The sequence below is a fragment of the Sminthopsis crassicaudata genome, chromosome 1, assembly GCF_048593235.1.
Source record: "Sminthopsis crassicaudata isolate SCR6 chromosome 1, ASM4859323v1, whole genome shotgun sequence".
Classification (NCBI taxonomy): domain Eukaryota; kingdom Metazoa; phylum Chordata; class Mammalia; order Dasyuromorphia; family Dasyuridae; genus Sminthopsis; species Sminthopsis crassicaudata.
Window position 1 is genome coordinate 226,996,938 of NC_133617.1, and position 26,613 is coordinate 227,023,550.

General features: G+C 34.8%; 1 protein-coding gene across 8 annotated transcripts in view; it reads left to right on the top strand.

Moving 5' to 3' along the window:
- The window catches only part of EPB41L3 (erythrocyte membrane protein band 4.1 like 3), a 349,128-nt gene extending 335,007 nt beyond the window's left edge, over positions 1–14,121 (top strand). For all 8 annotated transcript variants that reach the window (XM_074275428.1, XM_074275619.1, XM_074275635.1 and 5 more), the window contains one exon: positions 13,805–14,121. In XM_074275428.1, coding sequence (XP_074131529.1) covers positions 13,805–13,850 — 46 coding nt within the window. In that variant the 3' untranslated portion in view covers positions 13,851–14,121. The remainder of the gene's footprint in view (positions 1–13,804) is intronic.
- The last annotated feature ends 12,492 nt before the right edge of the window (positions 14,122–26,613 follow it).

Sequence of the window (26,613 nt, forward strand, 5' to 3'; positions counted from 1 at the left end):
TATTAGAATAGGAAATGAGGAAACAAAATTATTATTCTTTGAAGATTGTATTATTAGATGATATATTATCAACTAAAAAACTAGTTGAAATTACCAACTTTAGCAAAATTTCAGAATACAAAATAAACCCACATAAATCGTCAGTATTTCTATGTTATCTACAAAGTCCAGCAGCAAGAAGTAAAAAAGGGAAATTTCACTTAAAAGAAGTGTAGATAATATAAGTCCAGGAACTATGTGAACATAATTACAAAACACTTTTCCCAAAATAAAGTCAGATATAACCAATTGAAACAATATTAATTGCTCATGGATATGTATTATAGGAGCCACCTGCTAGTGGCTGCTGGGGATCTAATTCTGACCAAGAGAATAGATTCCTTCAGGTGAGAGGATGATAGTACAAAGAGACTGAGAGGCATTTGCATTCTCTGACCTCTCTCCTCTTCCTTCTTGCCTCCTATTTATTTCATTCCTAATTCACAAGCAACATCTGAGTCAGTAAAGGCTGATTTGCAATTACTTCAAGTGTGTTATGATTCATAGCTGTGGGGCTTTCGGAGAATTGATCTGCCCCTTAATGGTGCAGTCCCTTTAACCCTTTACAGGCTTTCTGGATTTTATACTTAGGTGTGGTCCTTAACAGATAGGCTAGGCCAATATAATAAAAACAATATTTCTACCTAAATTAATCTAGTTTATTCTGGTCATACCAATCAAACTATCAAAACATTATTTTTATAAGCTAGAAAAATCAAAACAAAATTCATTTGGAAGAATAAAAGATGAAGAATACCAAGGAAATCAAGGGGAAAAAATGAGAAAGAAAGGTTACCTAGTTATACCAGATTTCAAACTATAAAATGGTAGTCATCAAAATTATCTGATACTAACTAAGAAATAGAATGTAATAGATTAGGTACACAGTATATTGTAGTAAATGATCATAATAAATGAACCTGAAGAGCCAAACTTTTGATAAAATGTGCTGGGAAAACTGGAAAACTATGGCAAAAAAAAGGTATAGACCAGCATCTCATCCCATAGTAAAGATCAAAATGGGTACATAAACAATTTGAGAAGCAGGTCCCCAAACCAGGACGAAGGATGATAGCAAAAATCACTCAGGAACCTCTGTCCTAGATGAACTTTTGTGACTAGCTGAGAAAATAATACTTTAATCTGAGCTTTTACATCCCCAAAGTAAAGATGGGATACTGAATGATTTTGGTTGAACAAGAAAAAAGAAAGTAGTCCCCAAAATAGTCACCCCAAGAAGTTGTTATATAATGTTAGTCTTGCTAGTCTAGTTTTTGTCCAGTCTTATATAGGCCTCAGTATTAGATCATCAATGATCCAGATATCAACTCTAGGTTTGATTTCCTTCCTAGAACAGATGAAGAGTTCTAATTTACTATTTAGTTTGACCTCAGAGAAACCCCAAATCTGGTATCTTCAAAGTTTTCTGCTTGGACTAGACCTTCTAGTGTTCTTTTGGAAGTTCAATATGAATTTCAGGCTTAAGCCACACCCATATTCTTAGACCAGAGAGGGACAGTATGAGGTAGACAAGTATTACTCTGACAATATTGTCTTCACTTTCCTAGTAACCAAATATGTTTCCAATCTAAACTGTTAATTATACATACTCTTTTAAGAGGTCTACTAACATTTTTTCCAGAGGAATTGCCTAAATTCTAATTTTGAAAAAAATTAAGCCCATCATGATTATCCAATTTTCTACCATGGATTTCCACCACAATTATAACCAAAAGGATAATTTTCATTGTCTTTCTTGAGTTATTATGTAGAGCTATCAGATTACTTCAATTTCTTGCTAGAAGTGACTGCATTTTATAGTGTGCCATATGGTTTGGGATCTGTTAGGATAAAAAGATATGAATCCATAGTAACATTTCTACATCTAATTGAACTGAGAAAGATGAGACCTCTGAGTTCAATATAGGAAAGAAAACATGGTAAGTGGGAAGTACTGTTTTAGTAAAAAAAAAATGTGGGAAAGGAGATCACAGATTTTTTTAAAAGTATAAATTCTCAAAATATTTATAGTAAATAGTTTTTGTGATGTCTCTAATCTCTAGTTGCATAGATAACTATTTGGAGTATAGTATTCAAAGTGAACTTACAGGCTACCTCCACATGGTATAATTTTATTCCATATACAGTTTTACCAACATTTCACAAGAAATCTGTATTACAGTATTATTCCCATTTCCCTAGTTCCTCCCACACATACTTTAAAGTTATGGAATCCTTGTGCAAATATACAATTATTCCAATCATTAGAAAAGTAAAAAACTTAGAGCTCTAACACGTGGCCTTTCTGAATTTAGCCATAGACTCCCAACTACCCTCTTTTTTATTCCCCATAAGGCTATCACAGATGCTGCATCCAGGTCATTTCCCCATCCCTTCATCCCTAGGAACATACCTTCTATTTGTAATTTTGTTCTTAGTATGGCATATAATTTCTCTATTTCAGAGCACAAACATGGCAGAGAATTACTTTTATGTTCTATGCTTCCTTAAGGGCAGAGTTAGTGAGAGCTTGGAAGAGGAAAGATCATGGTCTTTTCTGGCTTTCAGCTTTGAGAAAGGATACATATAGTTCCAGAATTTCTTCAGGGAGAGGTAACTGGAGGGAAAGAAAGACTCTGGGAAGAAGCTAATAGGTGAAGAGCTGGCATCTCAAATGTGTTCAAATGTGTTCCTTGCTTGCCACACTAGAAACTTAAGAGAATAGATTTCTCCTTTGGTGAAATCAGTGTCTTTTTCTGTCTATCTCTGGGTTTCTCTATGACTGCCTCTGTATGTGTGTGTGTATATGGGTCTGTCTGTCTGTCCTGTTATATTCTAATTTGTATATATTCCCTGTGTAACACTGACAATCCTGCAAGCCCCTCATCCACCCAAAGGTCAATTAAGTTAAACTTCACTATTTCCCCTCCAAGGTTCTTTGGTACCCTTAAAGAGGAGTTGGGTGGAATTTAAGTTCTTCTCAAATATCTACAGTTTTCACTAATGTTGTTTTCCCCAAGTATAGGAGGTAAAGTCCCCTGTACCCCAATTATTTTTACCCAGTAACAGGTATATTAGCTTTTTTCAAGGAAATATTCACTTCAAAAGGTATAACCACAAATATAAAAACTCATTTTCTCAACATATGGGAAGTATATTTACTCTGCCTCCTACCTGCTGCCATTACCCACCTCTGCCTCTAGGGAGGGAAAGGGAATTAGATTTATACCTTAGTTTGGTTCTCTTTAAGTATAGTCCCAGTTCCAAGTCAAGCACCCCTACATTTGAGTCCCAGGAACCCTGGATTCTTTGGGCTTCCATACTGGACTGTTTGGCCACACCCTCTCACCAGCATTATCCCTCACACATTTCACTACCATTGTACTTTTAACTGTGAGCTCTCTCTTCCCATGGACAAATATGTATTTGTCAAGTGCATCACAAGTTTCCCTAATGGGAAATATTTTGTAACTATTCTTCTTGCTACATTATCTCAGTAAATGTCTTTACTAAGTACTAAGTGCAATTTATCTATTAACAGGCAGCACACCGATGATGATTTGTGAGCTATGGTAGTATTAGGAGTAGCTAGGAACCCAAGGAATTGTCCTTGGGATAAAGGAGTAATCATCCTTGCAGGAAATCCAACCTGAGGGTTTGAATACAAGTTGAAAGAAGGACTCAGAGGGAATATTGCATATTCATAAATGGTTCTGTAAAATGAGAGGTTTGGACTAAATAATCTCTAAGGCCTATTCCAGCTCTATTTCTGATATTTTACCTCTTTATTAGATAGTAGGCAGGGAAGGGATTGTTATTTTTAATCTTTTTCTTTCTAGATCCTACAATAGTGTATTTCATAGTTGTAGGTGATTAATGAAAGTAAAATAAATTGGACATTACCAAGTACTTGTTTAATTAACCTAAATGAGTCTCATTCATTATAGAGTTTCCTCCTCTATAATTCTCTATTTTTTTATTCTTTTGTCTTTATACATTTAAGAAGTTTATTGACAAGAGGTTTATATAGCTAACCACAAGGGGGAGCTCATAATATGAGGTAATGAATCTTTAAACCCCAAGATACTGACAAGTTTGGGCAAGAACATCCTGCCACAGTTTACAATAGCACAACTCTCTCAAGTTACTCTGTGGAAATTAGTCATAGTAGACCCAGGATTTTACGGTTTATATATTTTTTCCATTTCCAGTTGTGAGAAAAAAAATATTAACCACAAATATTTAATTACATTTTGATAGACTAAAAATGTAGAAATTCTCCTACCACATAGTGAACTATTATAAACTCTCTATGAAAGGATATGGTAAAGTTGATGTCTCATCTACTTTTACTTGGCTGTTTTTGGATAAGAGATCCTGTAGTTTTGTTTAAAGGGGCTGTTTTCATAACCTGTGAAAGTATTGGATTTTTTGTACTTGTGTCCTTCTCTCTTTTCTTATTCTGATAGTAAATCCTTCCACTTAAAATACAAATACTCTCCTTTTCTCCCCTGACAAATCTTTCTATTTCCATACTCCCTCCTGTGAAATGCTTTACTTTTCTATAATAAGTTGCCAAAAATGCTATTAATTGAATGTATATTTTTAAGTGGGTTTGAATAGTTGTAGGAAAAACTAAATCAGTACTCCAGGAACCTAAATTTGCCATATGCAAGAACAGATTCCTTAGGATATGAATATATCTCTTTTCTTTCAGTTTGGCTTCCTATCTTTGCTCTATATCCATTGGGAGTTTTCTGATTGATATGCCTCCAAGTTCAAGAGAATTCCTCCATGGTTGTCTAAGGCTACTTTTGGGTACCCCTCTATGTGTAATGCTTACAATACAATCTTTATGTCTCTTCCCCCAGCCTAGATTGCTAAGCAAAGGGGAAAAAATCTCTCCAAACTGACTAGCATAAACAATATTGACAATTAAAAAGTATTCCTTACTTTTGTGGGGGAGGACTTTCTCAGACATTTTGTAACTAAGTACATCCTTATAATTTTTATTTAATGATAATTTGTTTTCTTAGTTTTTAATAGATTTCCCTTGATATCACTTTCTCCTGGACAAACGGTCATTGTGGGTGGAGTTATGAAAATCTTTAGGATATTGGCAAAGGGTTGAATTCATGCTCAAAGTTATCCAAATAGTTTTGACCAAAGACTTTTCAATTAAAAAAAAAAAGAATTTTCATTGCTTAAAAACAAAATAACTAGATCATATTAAATGTTCATCTTCTTCCCTGAAAGATAACGCTCAGTTTAGCTGGATAGTTGACAGTTGGCTGTAATCCAAGTTCCTTTGCCTTTCAGAATATCAGATTCCAGGCCCTTCAATCCTTTAAGGTATAAGCTGCTAGGTCCTATGTAATCCTGATTGTGGATTCTTGATATTTGAATTGTTTCTTTCTGGTTCTTTGCAATATTTTTACTTGGTCCAATAATTCTGAAATTTATCTACAGTATTCCTTGGAGTTTTCATTTTTGGGGTCTCTTTCAAGAGATGATCAGTGAATTCTTTCAATGGCTATTTTATTTTCTGATTCTAGGACATCACGGCAGTTTTCTTTGATGATTTCCTAAAAGATAATGTGTAGGCTCTTTTTTTCATCATGGTTTTCAGGAAGTCCAAAAATCCTTAGATTTTCTTAGAGAGGTATTTTATATTTTTTTAATTTTTTTTTTGTTTCGTTTAACTGATTTTTGATGTTTCATTGAGTCATTCATTTCCATTTGTTCAATTCTAATTTTTAGTGAACTATTTTCTTCAGTTACCTTTTTTAGTTCCATTGGTATTTGGTCAATTGAATTTTTAAATGAGTTGTTTTGTTCAATGGATTTTTTTTCCATTTCACAAATTCTTTTTTTCAAGGACTTGTTTTCTTCTTCTATTTTGGCAAATCTATTTTGTAAGGAGTCATATGCTTTTTCCATTTCATCAAATCTATTTGGCAAGGGGTTATTTGCTTTTTCCATTTCACTGAATCTATTTTGTAAGGAATTTTCTTCAGATAATTTCTGTGTTTCCTTTTCCAAAACCTCTTGCAACATTCTCATTTCTTTTCTCCATTTTTCCTCTAACTCTTTTTTTTTAATTTATTTTTTATTTTTATTTTTTGTATTCATTTTTCCAAATTATCCCCTCCTTCTCTCCACTCCCTCCCCCCGATGACAGGTAATCTCATACATTTTACATGTGTTACAATATAACCTAGATACAATATATGTGTGTAAATACCATTTTCTTGTTGCACATTAATTATTAGCTTCCGAAGGTATAAGTAACCTGGGTAGATAGACAGTAGTGCTAACAATTTACATTCACTTCCCAGTGTTCCTTCTCTGGGTATAGTTATTTCTGTCCATCATTGATCAACTGGAAGTGACTTGGATCTTCTTTATGTTGAAGATTTCCACTTCCATCAGAATACATCCTCATACAGTATTGTTGTTGAAGTGTATAGTGAACTTCTGGTTCTGCTCATTTCACTCAGCATCAGTTGATGTAAGTCTCTCAAAGCCTCTCTGTATTCCTCCTGCTGGTCATTTCTTACAGAGCAATAATATTCCATAACCTTCATATACCATAATTTACCCAACCATTCTCGAATTGATGGACATCCATTCAACTTCCAGTTTCTAGCTACAACAAAAAGAGCTGCCACAAACATTTTGGCACATAGAGGTCCCTTTCTGCTCTTTAGTATTTCTTTGGGATATAATCCCAATAGCAGCAATGCTGGGTCAAAGGGTATGCACAGCCCGATAACTTTTTGGGCATAGCTCCAAATTGCTCTCCAGAATGGCTAGATTCTTTCACAACTCCACCAACAATGTATCAGTGTCCCAGTTTCCCCACATCCCCTCCAACATTCATCATTATTTGTTCCTGTCATCTTAGCCAATCTGACAGGTGTGTAGTGGTATCTCAGAGTTGTCTTAATTTGCATTTCTCTGATCAGTAGTGATTTGGAACACTCTTTCATATGAGTGGAAATACTTTCAATTTCATCATCTGAGAATTGTCTGTTCATATACCTTGACCATTTATCAATTGGAGAATGGTTTGGTTTCCTATAAATCAGGGTCAGTTCTCTATATATTTTGGAAATGAGACCTTTGTCAGAACCTTTACTTTAAAAAATATTTTCCCAATTTGTTACTTCCCTTCTAATCTTGTTTGCATTAGTATTGTTTGTAAAGAAACTTTTTAGTTTGATGTAATCAAAATCTTCTATTTTGTGATCAATAATCATCTCTAGTTCTCCTCTGGTCATAAATTCCTTCCTCCTCTACAGGTCTGAGAGGTAGACTATTCTCTGTTCCTCTAATCTATTTATGATCTCATTCTTTATGCCTAAATCATGGACCCATTTTGATCTTATCTTGGTATATGGTGTTAAGTGTGGATCCATATCTAATTTCTGCCATATTAATTTCCAGTTTTCCCAACAGTTTTTTCCGAATAATGAATTTTTATCCCTAATGTTGGAATCTTTGGGTTTGTCAAAGATTAGATTGCTATAGATGTACCCTTTTTTGTCCTTTGTATCTAATCTGTTCCACTGATCTACCGTTCTATTTCTTAACCAGTACCAAATGGTTTTGGTGACTGCTGCTATATAATATAGCTTTAGATCAGGTACACTTAGACCACCTTCCTCTGACTTTTTTTTCATAAGTTCCCTTGCAATTCTCGACCTTTTATTCTTCCATATGAATTTTGTTGTTATTTTTTCTAGGTCATTAAAATAGTTTCTTGGGAGTCTGATTGGTATAGCACTAAATAAATAGATTAGTTTGGGGAGTATTGTCATCTTTATTATATTCGCTCGGCCTATCCAAGAGCACTAAATGTCTTTCCAATTATTTAAATCTGACTTTATTTTTTTGGCAAGTGTTTTGTAATTTTTCTCATATAATTCCTGACTATTCTTTGGTAGATGGATTCCCAAATATTTTATACTCTCAACATTTGTTTGGAATGGAATTTCTCTTTGTATCTCTTGCTGTTGCGTTTTGTTGGTGATATATAAGAATGCTGAGGATTTATGTGGATTTATTTTGTATCCTGCCACTTTGCTAAAATTCTGAATTATTTCTAATAGCTTTTTAGCAGAGTCTTTGGGGTTCTCTAAGTATACCATCATGTCATCTGCAAAAAGTGATAGTTTGATTTCCTCATTTCCTACTCTAATTCCTTGAATCTCTTTCTCGGCTCTTATTGCCGAGGCTAGCGTTTCTAGTACTATATTGAATAGTAATGGTGATAGTGGGCAACCTTGTTTCACTCCTAATCTTCCTGGGAAAGGTTGCAGTTTATTTCTATTGCATATTATGCTTACTGACGGTCTTAAATATATACTCCTGATTATTCTATGGAATAATCCATTTATTCCTATACTCTCAAGAGTTTTTAGTAGGAATGGATGTTGGATTTTGTCAAATGCTTTTTCTGCATCTATTGAAATGATCATATGGTTTTTATTAATTTGATTATTAATATGGTCAATTATACTAATAGTTTTCCTAATATTAAACCAGCCCTGCATTCCTGGTATAAATCCTATTGATCATAGTGTATTATCCTGGGGATGATTTTCTGAAGTCTTTTTGCTAATATCTTATTTAAGATTTTAGCATCAATATTCATTAAGGAAATTGGTCTATAATTTTCTTTCTCAGTTTTCGATCAACCTGGTTTAGGTATCAGTACCATGTCTGTGTCATAAAAGGAATTTGGTAGGACTCCTTCATTTCCTGTTTTTTCAAATGGTTTATATAACATTGGGGCTAATTGTTCTTTAAATGTTTGGTAGAATTCACATGTAAATCCATCTGGTCCAGGGGATTTTTTCCTGGGGAGTTGATTAATAGCTTGTTCTATTTCTTTTTCTGAAATGGGACTATTTAAGCAATTTATCTCCTCCTCTGTTAACCTAGGAAGCCTATATTTTTGGAGGAAGTCATCCATTTCACTTAAGTTATCAAATTTATTGGCATAAAGTTGGGCAAAGTAACTCCTTATTATTTCTCTAATTTCCTCTTCATTGGTGGAAAGATCCCCCTTTTCATTTGTAAGACTAACAATTTGATTTTCCTTTCTTTTTTCTGATCAGATTTACCAAAGGTTTATCTATTTTATTGGCTTTTTCATAAAACTAACTCTTGGTTTTATTTATTAATTCAATAGTTTTTTTACTTTCAATATTATTGATTTCTCCTTTTAATTTTTGTATTTCAAGTTTAATTTTTGGTTGGGGGTTTTTAATTTGGTCTTTTTCTAGCCTTTTAAGTTGCAAGCCCAATTCGTTAATCTTCTCTTTCTCTATTTTCTTCAAATAAGCCTCTAAAGATATAAAATTTCCCCTTATTACTGCTTTAGCTGCATCCCACAGATTTTGGTATGATGTCTCATCATTGTCATTATCTTGGGTGAAATTATTAATTGTTTCTATAATTTGCTGTTTTACCCAGTCATTCTTTAAGATGAGATTATTCAGTTTCCAATTACTTTTTGGGCTATTTACCCCTAACTTTTTACTGAATGTAGCTTTTATTGCATTGTGGCCTGAGAAGAAGGCATTTATTATTTCTGCCCTCCTACATTTAATTTTGAGATCTTTATGTCCTAATATATGGTCAATTTTTGTATAGGATCCGTGAACTGCTGAGAAAAAAGTATATTCCTTTCTATTGCCATTCAGTTTTCTCCAAAGGTCTATCATACCTAGTTTTTCTAATGTTCTATTTACTTTTTTAATTTATTTCTTATTTGTTTTGTGGTTTGATTTGTCTAAATCTGAGAGTGCAAGGTTGAGATCTCCCACTATTATAGTTTTACTGTCTATTTCTTCTTGCAACTCTCTTAACTTTTCCTTTAGAAAGTTAGATGCTATACCACTTGGTGCATATATGTTTAGTATTGATATGGCTTCCTTATTTATGCTACCTTTCTGCAGGATATAGTTTCCTTCCTTATCTCTTTTAACTAGATCAACTTCTGCTTTTGCTTGATCTGAGATAAGGATAGCTACCCCTGCTTTTTTGGCTTTACCTGAAGCATAATAGATTCTGCTCCAACCTTTTACCTTTACTCTATATGTATCTCCCTGCTTTAAGTGTATTTCCTGTAAACAACATATTGTAGGGTTCTGATTTTTGATCCAGTCTGCTATCCGTCTCCATTTGATGGGAGCGTTCATCCCATTCACATTTACAGTTAAAATTACTAATTCTGTATTTCCTGCCATCATATTATCCCCAGATTATGCTTTTTCCCTTGACCCCCCTGAACCCCTTCCCCAATATTTAATTTATAGACCCCCCTTGTGACACGCAGCCCTCCCTTTTTTTTTGTTTTTAGTATCCCTCCCCCCTCCCTCCACGTCCCTTCCCTTATTCTCCTTTTCCTTTTCCCTTTTCTTCTCCCCCCTTTTAATGAGGTGATAGAGAATTCTCTGAAAAACAAATATGACAATTATTTACTCTTTGAGCCTCTTCTGATGAGAGTAAGATTTACACAATGATTCTCCCCCTCTCTAAATTCCCTCAGATATGGTGTATTTTCTATGCCTCTTCCTGGGATGTAGTTTCCCTCTTTTTATCACTCCCTCCCCTTTTTCTAATACTACCCCCTTCTCTTTACTACACCCCCTCCTTTTTTTTCTTTTATATCAGTAAAATCAAATTATCCATGCGTACTTTCTATATACCCACAACAGAGATATAGTTCTCAAGGGTTCTTTGTACCTTTTTCTGTTTCTCTTCAGTCTTGTGGATGTAGATCAAATTTTTTGTTTAAGTCTGGTTTTTTTCTTAGAAACATATGGAATTCCTCTATTTCATTGAATGACCATCTTCTTCCATAGAAAAAGATACTAAACTTAGCTGGGTAGTTTATTCTTGGTTGCAGTCCTTGATCTTTTGCCTTTCGGAATATCAGGTTCCAGGCCCTTCTATCTTTTAATGTGGAGGCAGCCAGATCTTGTGTGACTCTTATTGTGGCACCTTGGTATTTAAATTGTTTTTTTTTCTAGCTGCTTGCAGGATTTTCTCCTTTGTGTGGTAATTCTGCAGCTTAGCCACAATATTCCGTGGTGTTCTTTTTTTAGGGTCTATTTCAGAAGGAGTTCGATGAATTCTTTCAACATCTACTTTCCCCTCTGTTTCTATTATCTCTGGACAGTTCTCTTTGATAATTTCCTGTAAAATAGAATCTAGGCTCTTTTTTTGGTCATAGTTTTCTGGAAGTCCAATGATCCGCAGATTATCTCTCCTAGATGTATTTTCCAGGTCTATAGATTTTCCCAGTAAGTATTTGACGTTGTTCTCCAGCTTCTCATTTTTTTTGTTTTGTTTGACTGCTTCTTGGGTTCTCAATGAATCATTCATTTCTATTTGTTCCATCCTGAATTTTAAGGAGTTATTTTCTTCATTCACAGTTTTTAGTTCTTTTTGTAAATGCCCAATTTCGTTTTTAAATGAGTTGTTTTGCTCTATTGAATTTTTTTCCATTTACCTAATTTTTTTTGAGAATTATTTTCTTTTTCCAATTCAGAAATTCTATTTTCTTGAGACTTTTTTATCTTCTCCAATTCAGAAATCCTATTTTCTTGAGACTTTTTTATCTTCTCCAATTCAGAAATCCTACTTTCCTGTGATTTTTTTACCTTTTCTAATTCACTAATTTTGTTTCCCTGGATCTCCTGTGAATTCTTTATTTTTTCCAACTCCAATTTCATAGCTTCTCTTTCCTTTCCTCATTTTTCTTCAAACTCTCTTAATTTTTTAATAGTCTCTTCAAGGAGAAAGCTATGTGATGGGAGGCAGGAATCGTTCCCCTTTATGTTGTTATCTGCTGACTCTCTGCTGTTAACTTCCTCGGGGTTGGATACCAGCTCTTTCTCTGTGTAGAAGGAATCTATAGTTTTTCTTGGCTTTTTGCTCATACTTAAAAAATCTTTTGGGGTCTGTCCCTGGGGTAGGAAATTATTTATTTATTTCTTTACCAGCTTCCTCCCAGACCGGATGGATGCAGCAGCTCCTGTGCCTGAGCTAAGAGAGAGCTCTGGGAGAGAGTTCCCCACTCCCTCCCTGGAAGTGCCTCACAGGTGATCAGCACTGCTGTGCTTAGAGGGCGCTGTGTTCTAGCGGCTTCCCTGAAGTTTGAGACCGAACAGTAAAGACGACACAAAGCCCAGCCTATGCGTCCTGGTCAGGCCTGGATGTCAGCAGCAGGTGACATGAAAAGCCCCTGCGCTCAAACTGGAAGTGTCTGCCAGAAACCGCAGTCCCTAGTTCAAAGGTTCCGCTTCTCTGGGACTTCCGTGGCTGAGTTCCACAGCCTCCAGCTGAGCCAGGCAATATGTGTTGCCTTGGGCCGTATCTGCCCCCTTCTCAATCTCTTAGCTACTCACAGGTGAGAGCTAGGACCGCCTATGTTGGCCGCACCCACAGTGCCGAGATCTGCTGAGTCACCTCCAGGATCGGGAAGATCCAGTCTCTGGCTTTAATTTTTTTTTTTTTAAAGTGGCTTAGATTTCTCTTCAGAACTGCTGTATTATAAGCAGAGAAGAGCTAACAGCCTGTGCCAGATTCTTCTATCTCAGTGGCTTCTCTGATCCCAGAGCCCTCCACAGCGCGATTGGCGCAGTGTGCCAGCACCCAACTTTCTGCGCTGGCCTCTCTTCTTCCTCCCCTGGGAACTGACCTTTCCTGTTGAAACTCCAGATTCTCTTCAGCTGGTAAGTCGTGCTTCCAGTCCTTGTGGTATCTATCAGTCCAGCGCTATTTCTGAGGCTGATTAAATCTAGTTGGTTGTGAGGGAAGAAAGGAGCTTACACAGTTGCGTGTATCTTCTCCGCCATCTTTGCTCCGCCCCCCTCTAACTCTCTTTTAAGATCCTTTTTGAATTCTTCCAAGAGAGCCTTGTGAGAAACCCTTTGAAACTTTATTTGGAGATAATCTGCTTTTAGTGTCCTCAAGGTTTAAGATCTGTTCTTCCCTTTGTCTATAAAAAAAACAAAAAACAAAAACAAAAAACCCAAAAAACTATCTATGGTCAAAGTTCTTTTTGCTTTTTTGCTCATAAAAAAAAAAAAAAAAAAGATTGAAGTCTCCTTTTAGGGCAAAAGGGAGATTATCCAAATTTCCTCTACAGGCAACAGAGGCTTCCCTGGGTCAGTGTTGACTAACTTCAGTGGTATGTGGGTGTGGCCAGGTCCCATGTTACTCTGGAGTTTGGGGACTCACTATTTGCCTTTTGTATTTGTATTGTATGTCTTATAGCTAATCGGCTAATCTACTGGCTTACTACCAGGACAGAGTAGCCAACATTGCTGTGGATTCTTCCTGGTAGATTCCCCAGTATGGAGCCCACACCACCCTGGGTCTGTACTGCCTTCACTTAGCCTGCCTGTTCTTGGTTTCCATTAGGTCTGCCTCTCTCCCACCTGATTGAAACAGACCTTTTCAGAAGATTTTCCAAATTATCTTCTGCTGGAAATTGGTTACACTCAAAATATTTGTGGATATTGTCAGTACAAAACCTATTCAGAGCCTTGATTTTCTGTTAATTTGAGGGACATAGGGAAAGCTCAGAAAAAGTTATTTCCTTTCTGCCATCTTGGCTTCATCTCGATCATAATGAAAGAACTAAGAAAAAGTATTCTTTCTTACTTCTTGAATATGAATATTTTAAAAGTTTAAGCTTAATTTAAATATGAACTCAATTAACTTGATATTCTTTCTATTTCAGGCAATCAAGAATCTTGTTGAAGATAATAGAATCCCTCTATTTCTGAATCTTTTGCAGTAAGAATATAAGTGTCAAAACTCAGTCTACTTCATCTAAAACCAACTGACTCTTATGTTACAACCTTGGCTCTTCCAGCATAAAGGGCCTGGGAATATTGTATGAAGTTTCTTCATTTCCTTCAACTTGTAGCTACTACCAAGAATCTTGTGAACATTCTCTATATGTTACCTAGCACATGGCATACTGAGGCCAACTTTACAAATGCAAGCACACCATTTACATTATTATTTTATTGAAAGAATGGAAAAAAAGAAAAACCTCTGAATCTTTAGTTACAGAATCTCTGAATCTCTGAGTTTGAAGAAACCACAGAGATCATCTTGTCCAACTCAACAATTAACCAACAATCTCTAGTCAATACACACATAACACTAGGTTACTCACCTTTGCTTGAAGTTTTGTATTAGGAGAGAAGCTGCTTTCCTTCCGACACAGCCCATTCTACTTTCAGTAGTTGCAAAGACCACTAGTATTTTTCTTCTTGCTTTTACAAGATGAGTATCATGTCAGTTGCTACTATCCTTCTATAATAAATTAGAAAGGGAAAGATAAAGGAAGATTTTCAGACAGTTCCTAAACAAAACTTATGTTCTTAATTAGAATAACCTTTCACTTTTTTAACATCACAATCCTTATTCATTATCTAAGGAAGTTACAGAAAATTTGGATTCCATCATTGCAGATACTTCACTGTAGGATCTGTGGGTTTTCTAAGATTAGAATCACAGGACATAGTGTTGAAAGAGATCATCTGATCCCAATGTCCTTATTTTACAGATGAGGAAGCTAAGGTTATCCAAAGTCTCACAAGTAATAACTAGCAGAACTGAAATGTTCAACTGTGAGTTGAATCCACATCACTGATTTCAAATCTACTTCTCTTCCCACTGAACATCACTGCTTAGTGAGCACTGGCTCTTCAAGCCATGAAAAGTAAAAGCCCTTAAAAGGCTTCCCCACAGAATTCTGTAATCCATTTTAGTTTATGTCCAGCATAGGAAAATTACTTAAACACTGTTTGTTTTTATGTTAAAAGAAATCTAGAACTATCTCATTCCCATAAGCACAGTCTGGAAGACTGTTAAAATAATAATTGAAAAGATTATAAGAGTGTTTTTGGTTGCTCTCATTTACTATTCCTCTCAGATATTTTCACTCAGACATTTTCACTTAAATGGTCAAGGCCTCTCACTCTAGCCTTTTACTCAAGTCTGCCTATTCTGAGGAACAGCTCTGATCTTTTCATCCTTTCTATTGAAATTCATTTGTTTTATGTATTATTCCCTTAAGATCTTTCTAGTGAATATGACACACTAATGGCAATTATTAATGGGGTCCATAGAACTTTACTTTCTTCCTTCTGTCTCTAGTATCTGTATGTTACTATATGTTGCTTAATAGGACATTTGAAGATATGCCTTAAACTAAAGAAATTAATGATAGGTATAATGGGAAGCATTTTATTTATTGGTAAACCAGTTGTAACAGAGACATTTTAGTTCAGAAAAGCTTTCCCCTCCATTTTATAACTTCTAGCATTTTAATGCATCATTTAAAAACCTTAATTCATAATTCAAATATGTATGAGCAGTTAATTTTTTAAAAACTATTTTAGGTAGGTAATGTTAAAAAGCACCAGAAACATCGTAAAGAAATCACATTCCCATGTTATTCTCAGTCATATAATAATTTCTTAGAATCTCATAAATTTTAAAAACTATCTATGCCAATTCATTCCTAAATTAGAAAAATGCCTTCTATAATCATTACTCCATAATTGGTCATTTAGAGTTTTAGTGAGAAGTCCCACTTAAAAGGAACTCAACTACTTCCTTAAGCAGATCTTTCTACTTGGGATAGCTACTATGTATAGTCAGAGGTACATATGGATGTTGTGGGACTATAAAGGGACTATATTGTTGTGGGACTATAACTCTCTATATATGGGGAAATGATTCTGTCTATCCCTATTATAATCATCCTTGAGCTATGATAACCACTAGTATCCCATAGGAGTAAAGAAAATCTAATTGTTTATCATTGTTTTTTTTTTTGGGGGGGGTTGGTGAATGAAGTATTGTCTATTACTGTGTGGAATTTACAGATATTATGTTCATGTAATTTATAAGCTTGTAAAATTCTCATTAAATATAATAGTTTCCTTATGGATGTCATTAATAAACAGAAGTATAGAAATGCATCCAGCCATGGTATTTAGCATTATATTAATCATGCTATAACTCCAATCACATAATATTGTCATAAAGAGAAAAGAATGTTATGAATTTCTAATATGGTTTTATGATCTTGTTTTTATGTGTTATAATGACTATCACTAACTAGTCCATGGCAATCACAGATATTTTAAAATTCTACATAAAATGAAGATTTCTTATAATCATTCAGCAACTACTCTTCAGTCATTATTTGTTTCATCTTGAAATCAGCTTTGTACTAACATCTTTCAGCAAGGAGAAATCAGGTTAAGCAGCAAAATGCTATCTTTTAAAGTCAGCGATAATACTTTTTAAATACCTCTCTCTTTATGTCACTTTGATACTTATGAAATGATAAGAAATGATAAATGATATCACCTGCTGAATCATGTCTAACCTCTATTCTGGCTCTTTTAGTAATTGGTTGTGGAAATGTAAAACACTTTTCTGTGTGCCTCAGTTTTCTCTTCTGTAAAAGGATGTTGGACTAGCAGAGACCAATTCTATTTTTTTTTACTTTTTTTTGATGAGACAATTGTGGTTAAATGACTTGTCCAAATCACATGCTAATAAGTGTTAAGTATCGAAGGTCACATTTAAACTCAAATTACCTTGACTCTAAAGCTAGTGCTATATCTATTGCCCCATCTAGTTGTCCACAGAGACCAATTCTAAAATACAAATCACACACACACACACACACACACACACACACACACACACACACACATACACGCACACATGAGTATAATGTAATTTTCCAGGGTCTATAAAAATCATCTTTTAACTTTTTAAGTATGGCATCCAAATTGATTAACAGGGGCTTTGTGACTCCTGGTTTGAGTATCACAGGGCATAGCAAAAGCCCGTTTTTGCTAAGCAACACTTATATTCAAGGATAGTTCTGTAATTGTTTGGATTATTGGGCTCATTCCTGATTAATAGAGTCTAATAATGGAAGGGTATATTGATTTAATCATTCCCTGAGTCACTCTAAGGGTGGTGGATTTGGATCAAGTATACCCCTCAGCCTCACAATTCACATTACAGTTTTTTTTGCTTTTTACAATTGTTCAGTTGCTTCACTGGTTATAGCCAGCTCTAAGATTCACTTAATTTATGATTCCAATTTTCAGATTCTATTAATATATACTAAATTCAAATAGTATTTTAGTGGAGTGACTCAAAGCTTCTTCAGGCATTGGTAGACTATACATACATGTGAAAGGGTTGGAATGTAACTAGGTAGGTAATAAAGACCAGGACCTAAACCTGGGGCATGGTTTGATTTAGGTATCTTTTCCTCACTAATGTACATGTCAGAGTAAAAGAAACTTGGAGAAACTAAGGAACTTGGATTCCTCAGAATCTTTGCATAAGTTTCTAGGCAAATTATTGGTGATTATTTTATGTGGTTTAGCTTTTGAAAATAAAATTTAGGAGGTATCAAAAATGCTTATTATAGACCAGAGTGAGATTTTTAATGGGAAAGCTCCCAAGTGTCGCATTTTTCTTGAGTAGCTATTCCCCTCAAACACAAGATTGTGTCTCTTTAAGGAAACCAGAATCTGAGAAAAAGAAAGCAACATATGAATGGGAACATCAGAAAACCTACATTTCCCAAAAGTTAGTGTTGCTCTTTTTTCAGGGTTTTTTTTTCTTTTGGTCATTTATTTTAATATATCAATTATGCTATTCCTGATCATCTTCAAGTCATCTCCAAATTATGCTGCTGCACCAAGACCCCATCCCTCACTCTCTATTTCCAATGCTATTTTTGCTCCATGTAATGTCTTCGTCTTTTAATAAGTAAGCTACATGAGGGTAGCAGCTCTTAGTTGCTTTTATATGTATTTGCAGCACTTAGTACAGTATCTGAAATACAAGCATTTGATAAATTTTTTTTGTTCAGTTATTCATTTATGGTGATGAAGAAAACAAAATTGCAAGAGTAGTCAACTGAGGTACCAAAAGAGGACATCACAAAAGAAGACATAACTAATAATGTTAATAATGACTAGCATCTATATAGTACCTTCTATGTGCCAGGCATTGCACCTTATAAGTGCTTAACAAATAAGATCTCATTTGTTCCTCAAAACAACTCTGGAAGGTAAATACAATTTTAATCTCCATATACAGTTGAGAAAATTGAGGCAAAATAGAAATTAAATGTTTTTTTTTCAAAGTCACACAAGTAGTTGACTGCCCAAGGTCACATAGCCAGCACTGACATCAGGATTACCTCCAGACTTCATGACTCTAGGTCCGGAACTCTATCCAGAATACTACTTAGTGGCTTGCTATATGCCCACTAGTTTATAAGAAGACTAAAGAAGGTAATTCATACATCTGACCCTCTCTTAAAGATTTAGGCTGCTCAAAGTTCTAACACGTAACTCTGAGGGGTTGAAGTATATCTCTTCTACAGTCAAAGGCCTGATCTCCCCATATGCTGTGTTTTTTCCATGTAAAAACATCAGTTACCAGAATCAAAATTCCATTTAACTACATGAAAATGATTAACTTTTTTTAAAAAGAACATATTTACTTTGAATATAGAGCAAGAAAAATATATAAATACTTCCGCCCAGTACCTCAGAGATATCCTGGCCCCTTGTCTCTGGGGAAGAAGTCTCAAAAACTGAGTTCAAGTCTGTGTCCAAAGGCAACATCTCTGCCAAATAAATTCATATCTCACCAAATAACTAGGTGGCTCACTTGGCTTGGAATCTGGAAGACCTGAGTTCAAATTTGAACTCAGATCAGTGAGTAACCCTGGGCAAGTCATTTAACTTGGGATCTTCGTTAGTTCCCTCAACTATCAAAAATGGATTGATAATAGGGCCTGTTTCAGAGTTGTGAGGATCAAATGAGATCATATTTATAAAGTGCATAGCACATAATGGGCACTTAATAAATGCTTGTTCCCTTTTCCCAATTCTTAGATAATTCTTATCTGGTGTCCTAAAGATCTCCCCAAATGCGCTTCTTACTTCTTAGGGCAATGATGTTAGTAACTGGGCTCAGGATTGTTAATTGCTAACAATTAGCAATTATAAGTTAATGGCGCAGTCTCCTGAGCTTCAGAATTCCCAAGGTCAGAGACTCCATTTCCTTCCAAATGCTTTGAACCAGAATTACTGAAATGTCTAAAAGCTGCTAAGGCAAAAGAGATAGCTGCAGCTGACTGGCCTTTGTGAATGCTTTGTAGGCCTCTCCATCCCATACTTAAAGCCATCTACTCATGCTCCACACTCTTTCCAAAATTCTTATTTTCCACATTATTATGATTTTTTCAAATACAAGCTCTCTAGCATCTTCTCCATGGAGAGTTTGTATTGGCTAAGAAAGCTAATTGGATCTGTATATTTGCTGGAATATTGTAACAAAAGACAAAAAAATATCAAATACTAGAATACTGTTACATAAGAAAAAGACAAAAACATAGCAAGATTTCCAGCCAAGATGGCTGCCTGAATAGGAGGCTGGCAATCTAGCTTCCAGAAAACTCTTGACATTCATAGCAGACGGAATAATTATCAGGATGTTCAATGAGGAACTATAGTAAGTAATATCTTCCATGCTAGAATTGTGCAAAAACTCAGCCGGGATCCCCACCAGCAAAACCAACACCAGTACCAGGTAGCCTAAAAGAGATGGTCAGGGATAGGTATTACCTGCATCTCTCTTTTCTGGAGATAACAAGAATAGAGGAGGACTCTAAGAAAATCCTAGGAGGGCCTAAGTACTCAGGATGGAGACCTTGGAAGCCATTGGAAGTAGTACTGGGTAAGAACCAGGAGAGAGTTGACCAGACCAAGATGATACTGCAGCCCAGGCTCAGGGTTCTAAGTCTATCATGAGGTACAAGATTCAAAACTTTCAACTTCACAGATTCAATGGCATAGAACTAAATACATGTACTAAGGGAACAACTTCTCCCTAGGGAAAAAAGAGCCCCATTTTAGAAACTAAAGTGAGATGATTATACCAATGATCCAGCATTTATATATATATATATATATATATATATATATATATATAGAAAGAACTCCATAACAAATGCAAGTAAGAATCAAAAGAAAAAATGAATTTTCCATGAGCATCACATGATTACCTAATAGAAATGAAGCAAAGCATGAAAAAAGAAAAACTCATGAGGAAAAATCTGAATAAGAATAAGCAACTTAGAGGGGGAAAAAAGTGATAAACCTTATTTAAGAAATGGGAATCCATGAAAATTAGAAAAGACCACACAGAAATCAGTGAATTCACAAGAAATCCAGAAATATTAGATACTGGAAAAAAATAAAAAAGCAGAAAAACATATATCTGCTATCAGAAAACAAACAGACCTAGATAAAAAGGTCAAGAAAGATATAATACAAGAAATCACTGAATTCTCTGAAAAACCATGATTACAAAGAAAAATCTGAATTTTTATACCTTAAGAAAATGATAAATGAAAAATAGTCTAGATTAATTAGAAAATAGATAGCAAAGAAAAGGTTTCTGCTAAATCATCTCAAGAAAGAAAATCCTAAAAGAAAAAGTCTCAGCAATGTCATAGACAAAAAGCAGAACTCCCACAACAGAGAGAAAAAAAATCTGCCAAGTATTCAGAAAGGAAATCAAGTATCAAGGAATTATAATCAAGATTTTACAAGAGCTAGGTACTTCTAAAAAACCAGAGATACTGGAAATGTATAATTTTCAAGAAGCAAAAGGAAAAATGAAACTTTAATGGGAATAGTGGGACTTTTCATGTATTTTCTGATGAAAAAGACCTAAGCTAACTGGGGGATTCTGAAAATATAAGGGGTCTAGATTAATTTCTAGAATGGTAAAATTTATTTTGCACAATTATAAGGTGCTGTATTACTATCAAATGCCAATATTCAAATAGGGAAGAAGAAACAAGTACTCCTTCAACACTTTAATGTCTTGAGTATTGAGTGAAATGAAAAAAAAAAAGTGGAAGGGTTGATTTTCTGTTCTGGAATTTTTTTAAGAGGGGAAAGGGAAAAGAGCTTAAAAAGAATGGATACACTAGGGAAGAATGAAATGAGGAAAGTAGAAACTTGTTTTGTTTTTCAAAAACTGAGATATATATATGAGAATATAAAAAACACAGAAAAGTGGTTTGAGAGTGTGCATCTAAAGAAACTTAATTGAAATAGGACAAAGGAAAATTTGAAAACACATACACATAAAATTGTAGTAACACATCAAACTCAACAGGAAAATGAGCGGGGGGCATTGAATGAGGATGAAACAAAGTGTTTGAGATTGGGAAGAAGATCTCAAAAAGCTTGGAGTCATAGACTGATGTTCCCTAAGGTGTCAAAAAGAATTTGAAACCCATTTCCAAAATCAAGGGGCAAAATTTTTATTGTAATTGTAATGCCAATTGGAAGCGGTCTAAATTCCAAAAAAAATTTAACAAAGGAACAAAGCAAAGAGAAATATTTAGTTTTTCATGTTATAGATATGCTAATTTTTATGGGACCCACAGATAGGACCAAGGAGTGGGTCTCTGGGAATTTTGGCTGGCACTGACAAAACAGATTATCCATCTGACAGTCAACAATAAACTGAGGAGTGATCTATTCACTGTTGTCTCAGAAGTTTGATTTGTGGGACTATCCTGTGGCTAGAAGACTTTAGAATTCTCAGGCTGGGTGTGAGGGGCCTCCGTCACCGATTCCAAAGCCAGAGAACTTAAGAGTCACTGACTTATTGTTATAACAGTAACCCCCTAAGTCAGGAGACATTAAAATAATTGCTATCTCCCCAGGAAGTTTTATTAAATCAAAAGGAGGGGATAACTAAAAGTAAAAACTAGTAAATTGTGAAAAAGGTAATAAAAGGAAAAGAAATCAAATCAAAACAAAACAAACAAACAAAAAAAATCTAGAATCTAAAAGGATGACCATCACTTGAGGAACAACTGAACACAATGTATATGAATATAATGGGATATATTTCCATTAGAAAAAAGGACAAAAGAGACTATTTCAGAGAATCTGATAAAATGGGATATACTTACTAGAAAAAAGGATAAAGGAGACTATTGCAGAGAATCTGGAATATGAATTGAAGGTGAAATGAGTAGAACTAGTTGATAAATTCATACGAGTATAACAATATTGTAAAGAAAAACAACTTTGAAATACTTGAAACTGATTAAAACACTGAACATTCAGAGAATCTGTGATGGAACATATTACTAATGAAAGACAGGTGATGAACACAATATGCAGAGGAACATTTCTGGAAACTTTTAATATATGGATTCAATTTGCTTGACTATACTGGTTTGTTATAAGGATTTTTCCCTTTTATTGTTCTTCATTAGTGGGCTGTGTGGGAGTCTTCTGAGAAGGATGCTATCAATAGTGATGGCCCTCATCCCACCAAAAGAGACCATTATAATATGTTTTAAAGATGTGTAGGAACAAAGAAGCACAGAGGACAGTTTTCAAAATAATATGTAGACTTTATTACTGTGAAGTGGAGGTGAGAAATGAATGGGCATTTTGGTATCCACATTTATGAAAATTGGAGAAATGAAACAAGTTAGAAAACTGAAATCCATAAAGACATCTCAGTTACTGAGTTACAAAGGGAAAAAATGTGGTCATTTTAGGATTTAAAAGTGCTAGTAAGGCATCTTGATTTAAACTATATTGAATTTTTCTTAAGCTTTCAAGCTTTTCTCCTTAGAAGGGACTGGGAATGACTAGGGTCACTGCATGTGGACTTATGCCCAGTCCATCCTCTCCAAAAAATGGTAGGCTCCCCCGAAATTCTATGCTCTGGAGTCAGCTTCAGTTTCTCTCTAGATGGGTGCCCCATCCCCCAGAGTCCCAAAACTCTTTTCAGGGAACTCTGAATTCTGTAAAAAGATGTGGTCTACCTCCACATGGCTTGGGGAAATCTAGGGAAATCCATTTTACACTTTAAAATCTTTCCCCCTTCCCATAAGGAAGAGTACAAAATTTAGGAAGAGAGATAAGAGCCATTGCCATTTTGTTCCCAGGAACTTGTGTCTCCGTCTCAGATCTCAAATAGTTTACTGCCATTTCAAAGATTTCGGCTAGTCTAGGAGAAAAGAGTTTTTGAGGGGGAAGAGTTGTTTTCTCCCAAAAATATGACCTAAATTACTGTGTGGTTAAATTTTAAATAGTATATAATAGAATTTCTTAAAATTTATGCTTTGGGGAATAAGATTTTAGAAATATGCATTCATATTAATATATTGCTACTAGGAGTTTAAATCTGTATTTGATTTGATTTTTTGTAAAACATAATTAAAACAAAGTTCTCTGGTAACTTACCTAAAGAGGTAACTATGTTTGGTTCTCTTAATTAGATGAAATGTGTTGTGCTTTCTAAATTGTATATTGGGTAATTTGTAAAAATTATGAGCAATGCTTTAAATTTAGTCAGTTCTGCTGGCCATATATGTACATTTTATAAAATATGATCCAAAGTTATTTAAATATTACTTATATTGTGAATCTTAAAGTTTAAAAAAGATGGTTTTAAAAAGAGGGACAAGAAGGATTGATTTGCAAAAACAATTGATAGTTTGAATGGAACATCCAGAATCTTACAAGCTAAAGTATTAATTTTCAAAATAATCTTTTTTTGAAAATTGATGTATATGTTAAAATTGGAAACTTAACTGTAAACTAGTGAGATTCCTATCCATTTTGTGTATAGGCTATGTTATATCTATTTGACTCACTTAATAGAATTGCAAGATGCTACTTAAGTTATTTGAGATTATTGTCATAATATTGAAACCTACAATTGTTAAATTAAGTATTATGTGTGTTATGTAGACACCAGATGATGATAGACCCAAAAGTTAGGGTTCAATCATGTGAAGAATTCACAATGGCCATTCTCTTTGGAAAAAGACAGATTTATTTAGGGAAGAGGTTACAGACAAAATGGAGGGATACACTAGGCACCAGAAATGGTAAATATGAAATAGAGTGGGAGAGCATAGAAAGGGATTTTAATAATTAATGATGGAAAGAACAAGTTCCTTAATGGAACTTGCCATTTACCAGGAGAAAGGAAACACCCCAAGAGAATGATGCATGCCCTTAGCTGGCAGGCTAAATCCTGAAAGGGACTTTGCACCCCAAAAGAGATAGCTATAAGGAGAAGTAGAGTCGGAAAATATAGTAGAGTTGGAAGATATACCACATGGTATGGGGGAAGGGGAAGGGGAAAGACATCATGGGGCAGAGTGCCTTGGTGGACTGACCCAAAGGAAGGCAGTAGCCATGGGATGGACCATAAGTAGATTTTGTAGGGACCTCAGAGATATGATTGGGATTCCTGACAGGGCATGGCAAGGTGAAACTGCTCAAGATCTCTACAGAGGGTGGGTCTCAGGAGTTTGACATAACTTGGATATCAGATTAGGCCACCTCCCCAAAGGGTGGGACCATGGAGCTGAACTCTTATCTGTGCCTTCTTTCTGCCTACCTCTGGGACTCTAAGATGGAGTTGGACAGGAAGGAGAGGTAGACTTTAGCCCCTGCTCTGGGGTCCATTTCCCTTGCTTGGTTTAGAAAATTTTTGGTTCTGGGTATAGAGTTCCAGTTTCTTCATCTTTAAGGTTTCTGAAAGTTTTTGATTGGGATTTTTGGTCATTAATCTAAAATTTAGGATTGAAAATTATATACTAGTTATTTGCATGATCTATTGATTTGGGAAGGTGAAGGCTTAGTCCACCCTTCCCTCAATGGATATGACTGCTCCTTAGAAGTGAAAAACAAACTCTCTCACTGGAGCTCACCCCCAACTTCTGCCAAACCCACCCCTAATTAAATGAAATTACTTTAATATTGTTTCTATTGTTTAAAAGAATAGTTTACATTTACAGTGTTAATAACTGAATGTTTGTTTCGATTTTTCAAGTCTGTAGTTGTTTTAAGGACAAGAAGAGAGAAGTTTATTAGAGTTTTGGTTAACTGCAAATTCTCTGAATATGGTTATTTCAAAAAACCATTCAGCAAATTATCTAATTTATTAAGAATATCATGGTCTCATTGTTTAATTAATATATCAAATGTGCTTTCTTGAAGTACCTAAAGCAGGATTTCAACCTGAAAGTCCAAGCATTTAGTTTTGGCTGTGCTGCTCTACAAGTACATGGGATTAGGAGCTAAAACCTCTGATTAGTGAAACTTGCTATTGAGATGAAATCTCTTGGGATTATAACTGATACTGTTTTTGAGTTATAAATTTGGGAATGATTATCTGAATTAAGTTAGTAACCCACCATTTGAGAGCTGAGCTGGCTAAAGTGGGATTGTTACTACATGCATGATTGATTGTCAACTGTGCCCTCAGGCTGAGGCCCTGTGAAGGATCAGTTTTAATGTTATTACAATATCATTAGTTGGTTGCTGTTATTATTTGATTAGCATGTTCTGGTAACTTGCATTTGATGGGGAAGTGAATTGTGTTCTGTATATTCTATCTCCACCATGATGCCAAAACTGAAGGCTTCCATCTTAAAGTACTGGGTCATATGTAAGTACCTGAAACCATAGCAACTAAAGCCTATTTATGAAAATAAAAAATATGCATCACTCAAGCACTCAAAAATACATTTCCATTTACAGTCACCATGCTACTATGAGAAACTATTTGGAACCAATTTATATGGGACAGAAACTTTTTTTAAAAATCAAAAACTTAGCAATAGGGCCAGCTCATTAAAGTACAGTTGTAGAGTTGCCCAATTGAGATTTTGGTAAGCCACCAACAAAAACGGTGCCTGGACATTGTGGTTATGGAATTATAATACTGCTGTGCAACAAGTATTCCCCTTTAGAATACTAAGGAAAGAGTTGTCTTCATGTGACTGTTGCATGTAGACTGTTGCATGTAATTTAAAAATTACCATAAACAAATAGGCTTAGGAGGGAAGTAATGAATTATTTCTGTTTACCATGCTTGTGAAATTATATCAAATTCGTTAAGTAATCACATTGGTTTATATGAAAAAGATCTCATATTTATTAATAAGCAGTTTTACATATTTCAAGGATCAAAATATGATGAAACTTTCATTCAATAATCTTTGTAGATTGAAGAAAACTATTCTATACTAGAGATAGGCTAATTCTTAGGACTCATCTCAGGCAAATGTGAGATATATGATCACTTTACCTCCCACATTCTGAAAAATTATTTTCTGGAAAATACTAGAGCATTTTAAGTATATTTCTTTAGACATCTTATTTAAATTTAAATTTATTTTGAATTTATCAGTTCCTGTAGAGTGTTTATTTCATTTAAAATTTTCTTCTATTGTTTGCTTTTTCTCATTACCAGCTACCTTAAAGTTAAAGTAACTCTGGGAAATCTTTTTCCCCTTGTAGAATATGAAAAAAAATTATCAGAAAAACAAACAATTGTTGTTGCTCAAATTTTTGCCAAGAGTACAGTGAAAGAACTGATATCAGCATCTCTTATGTTTCAAAACATATTGTGCAT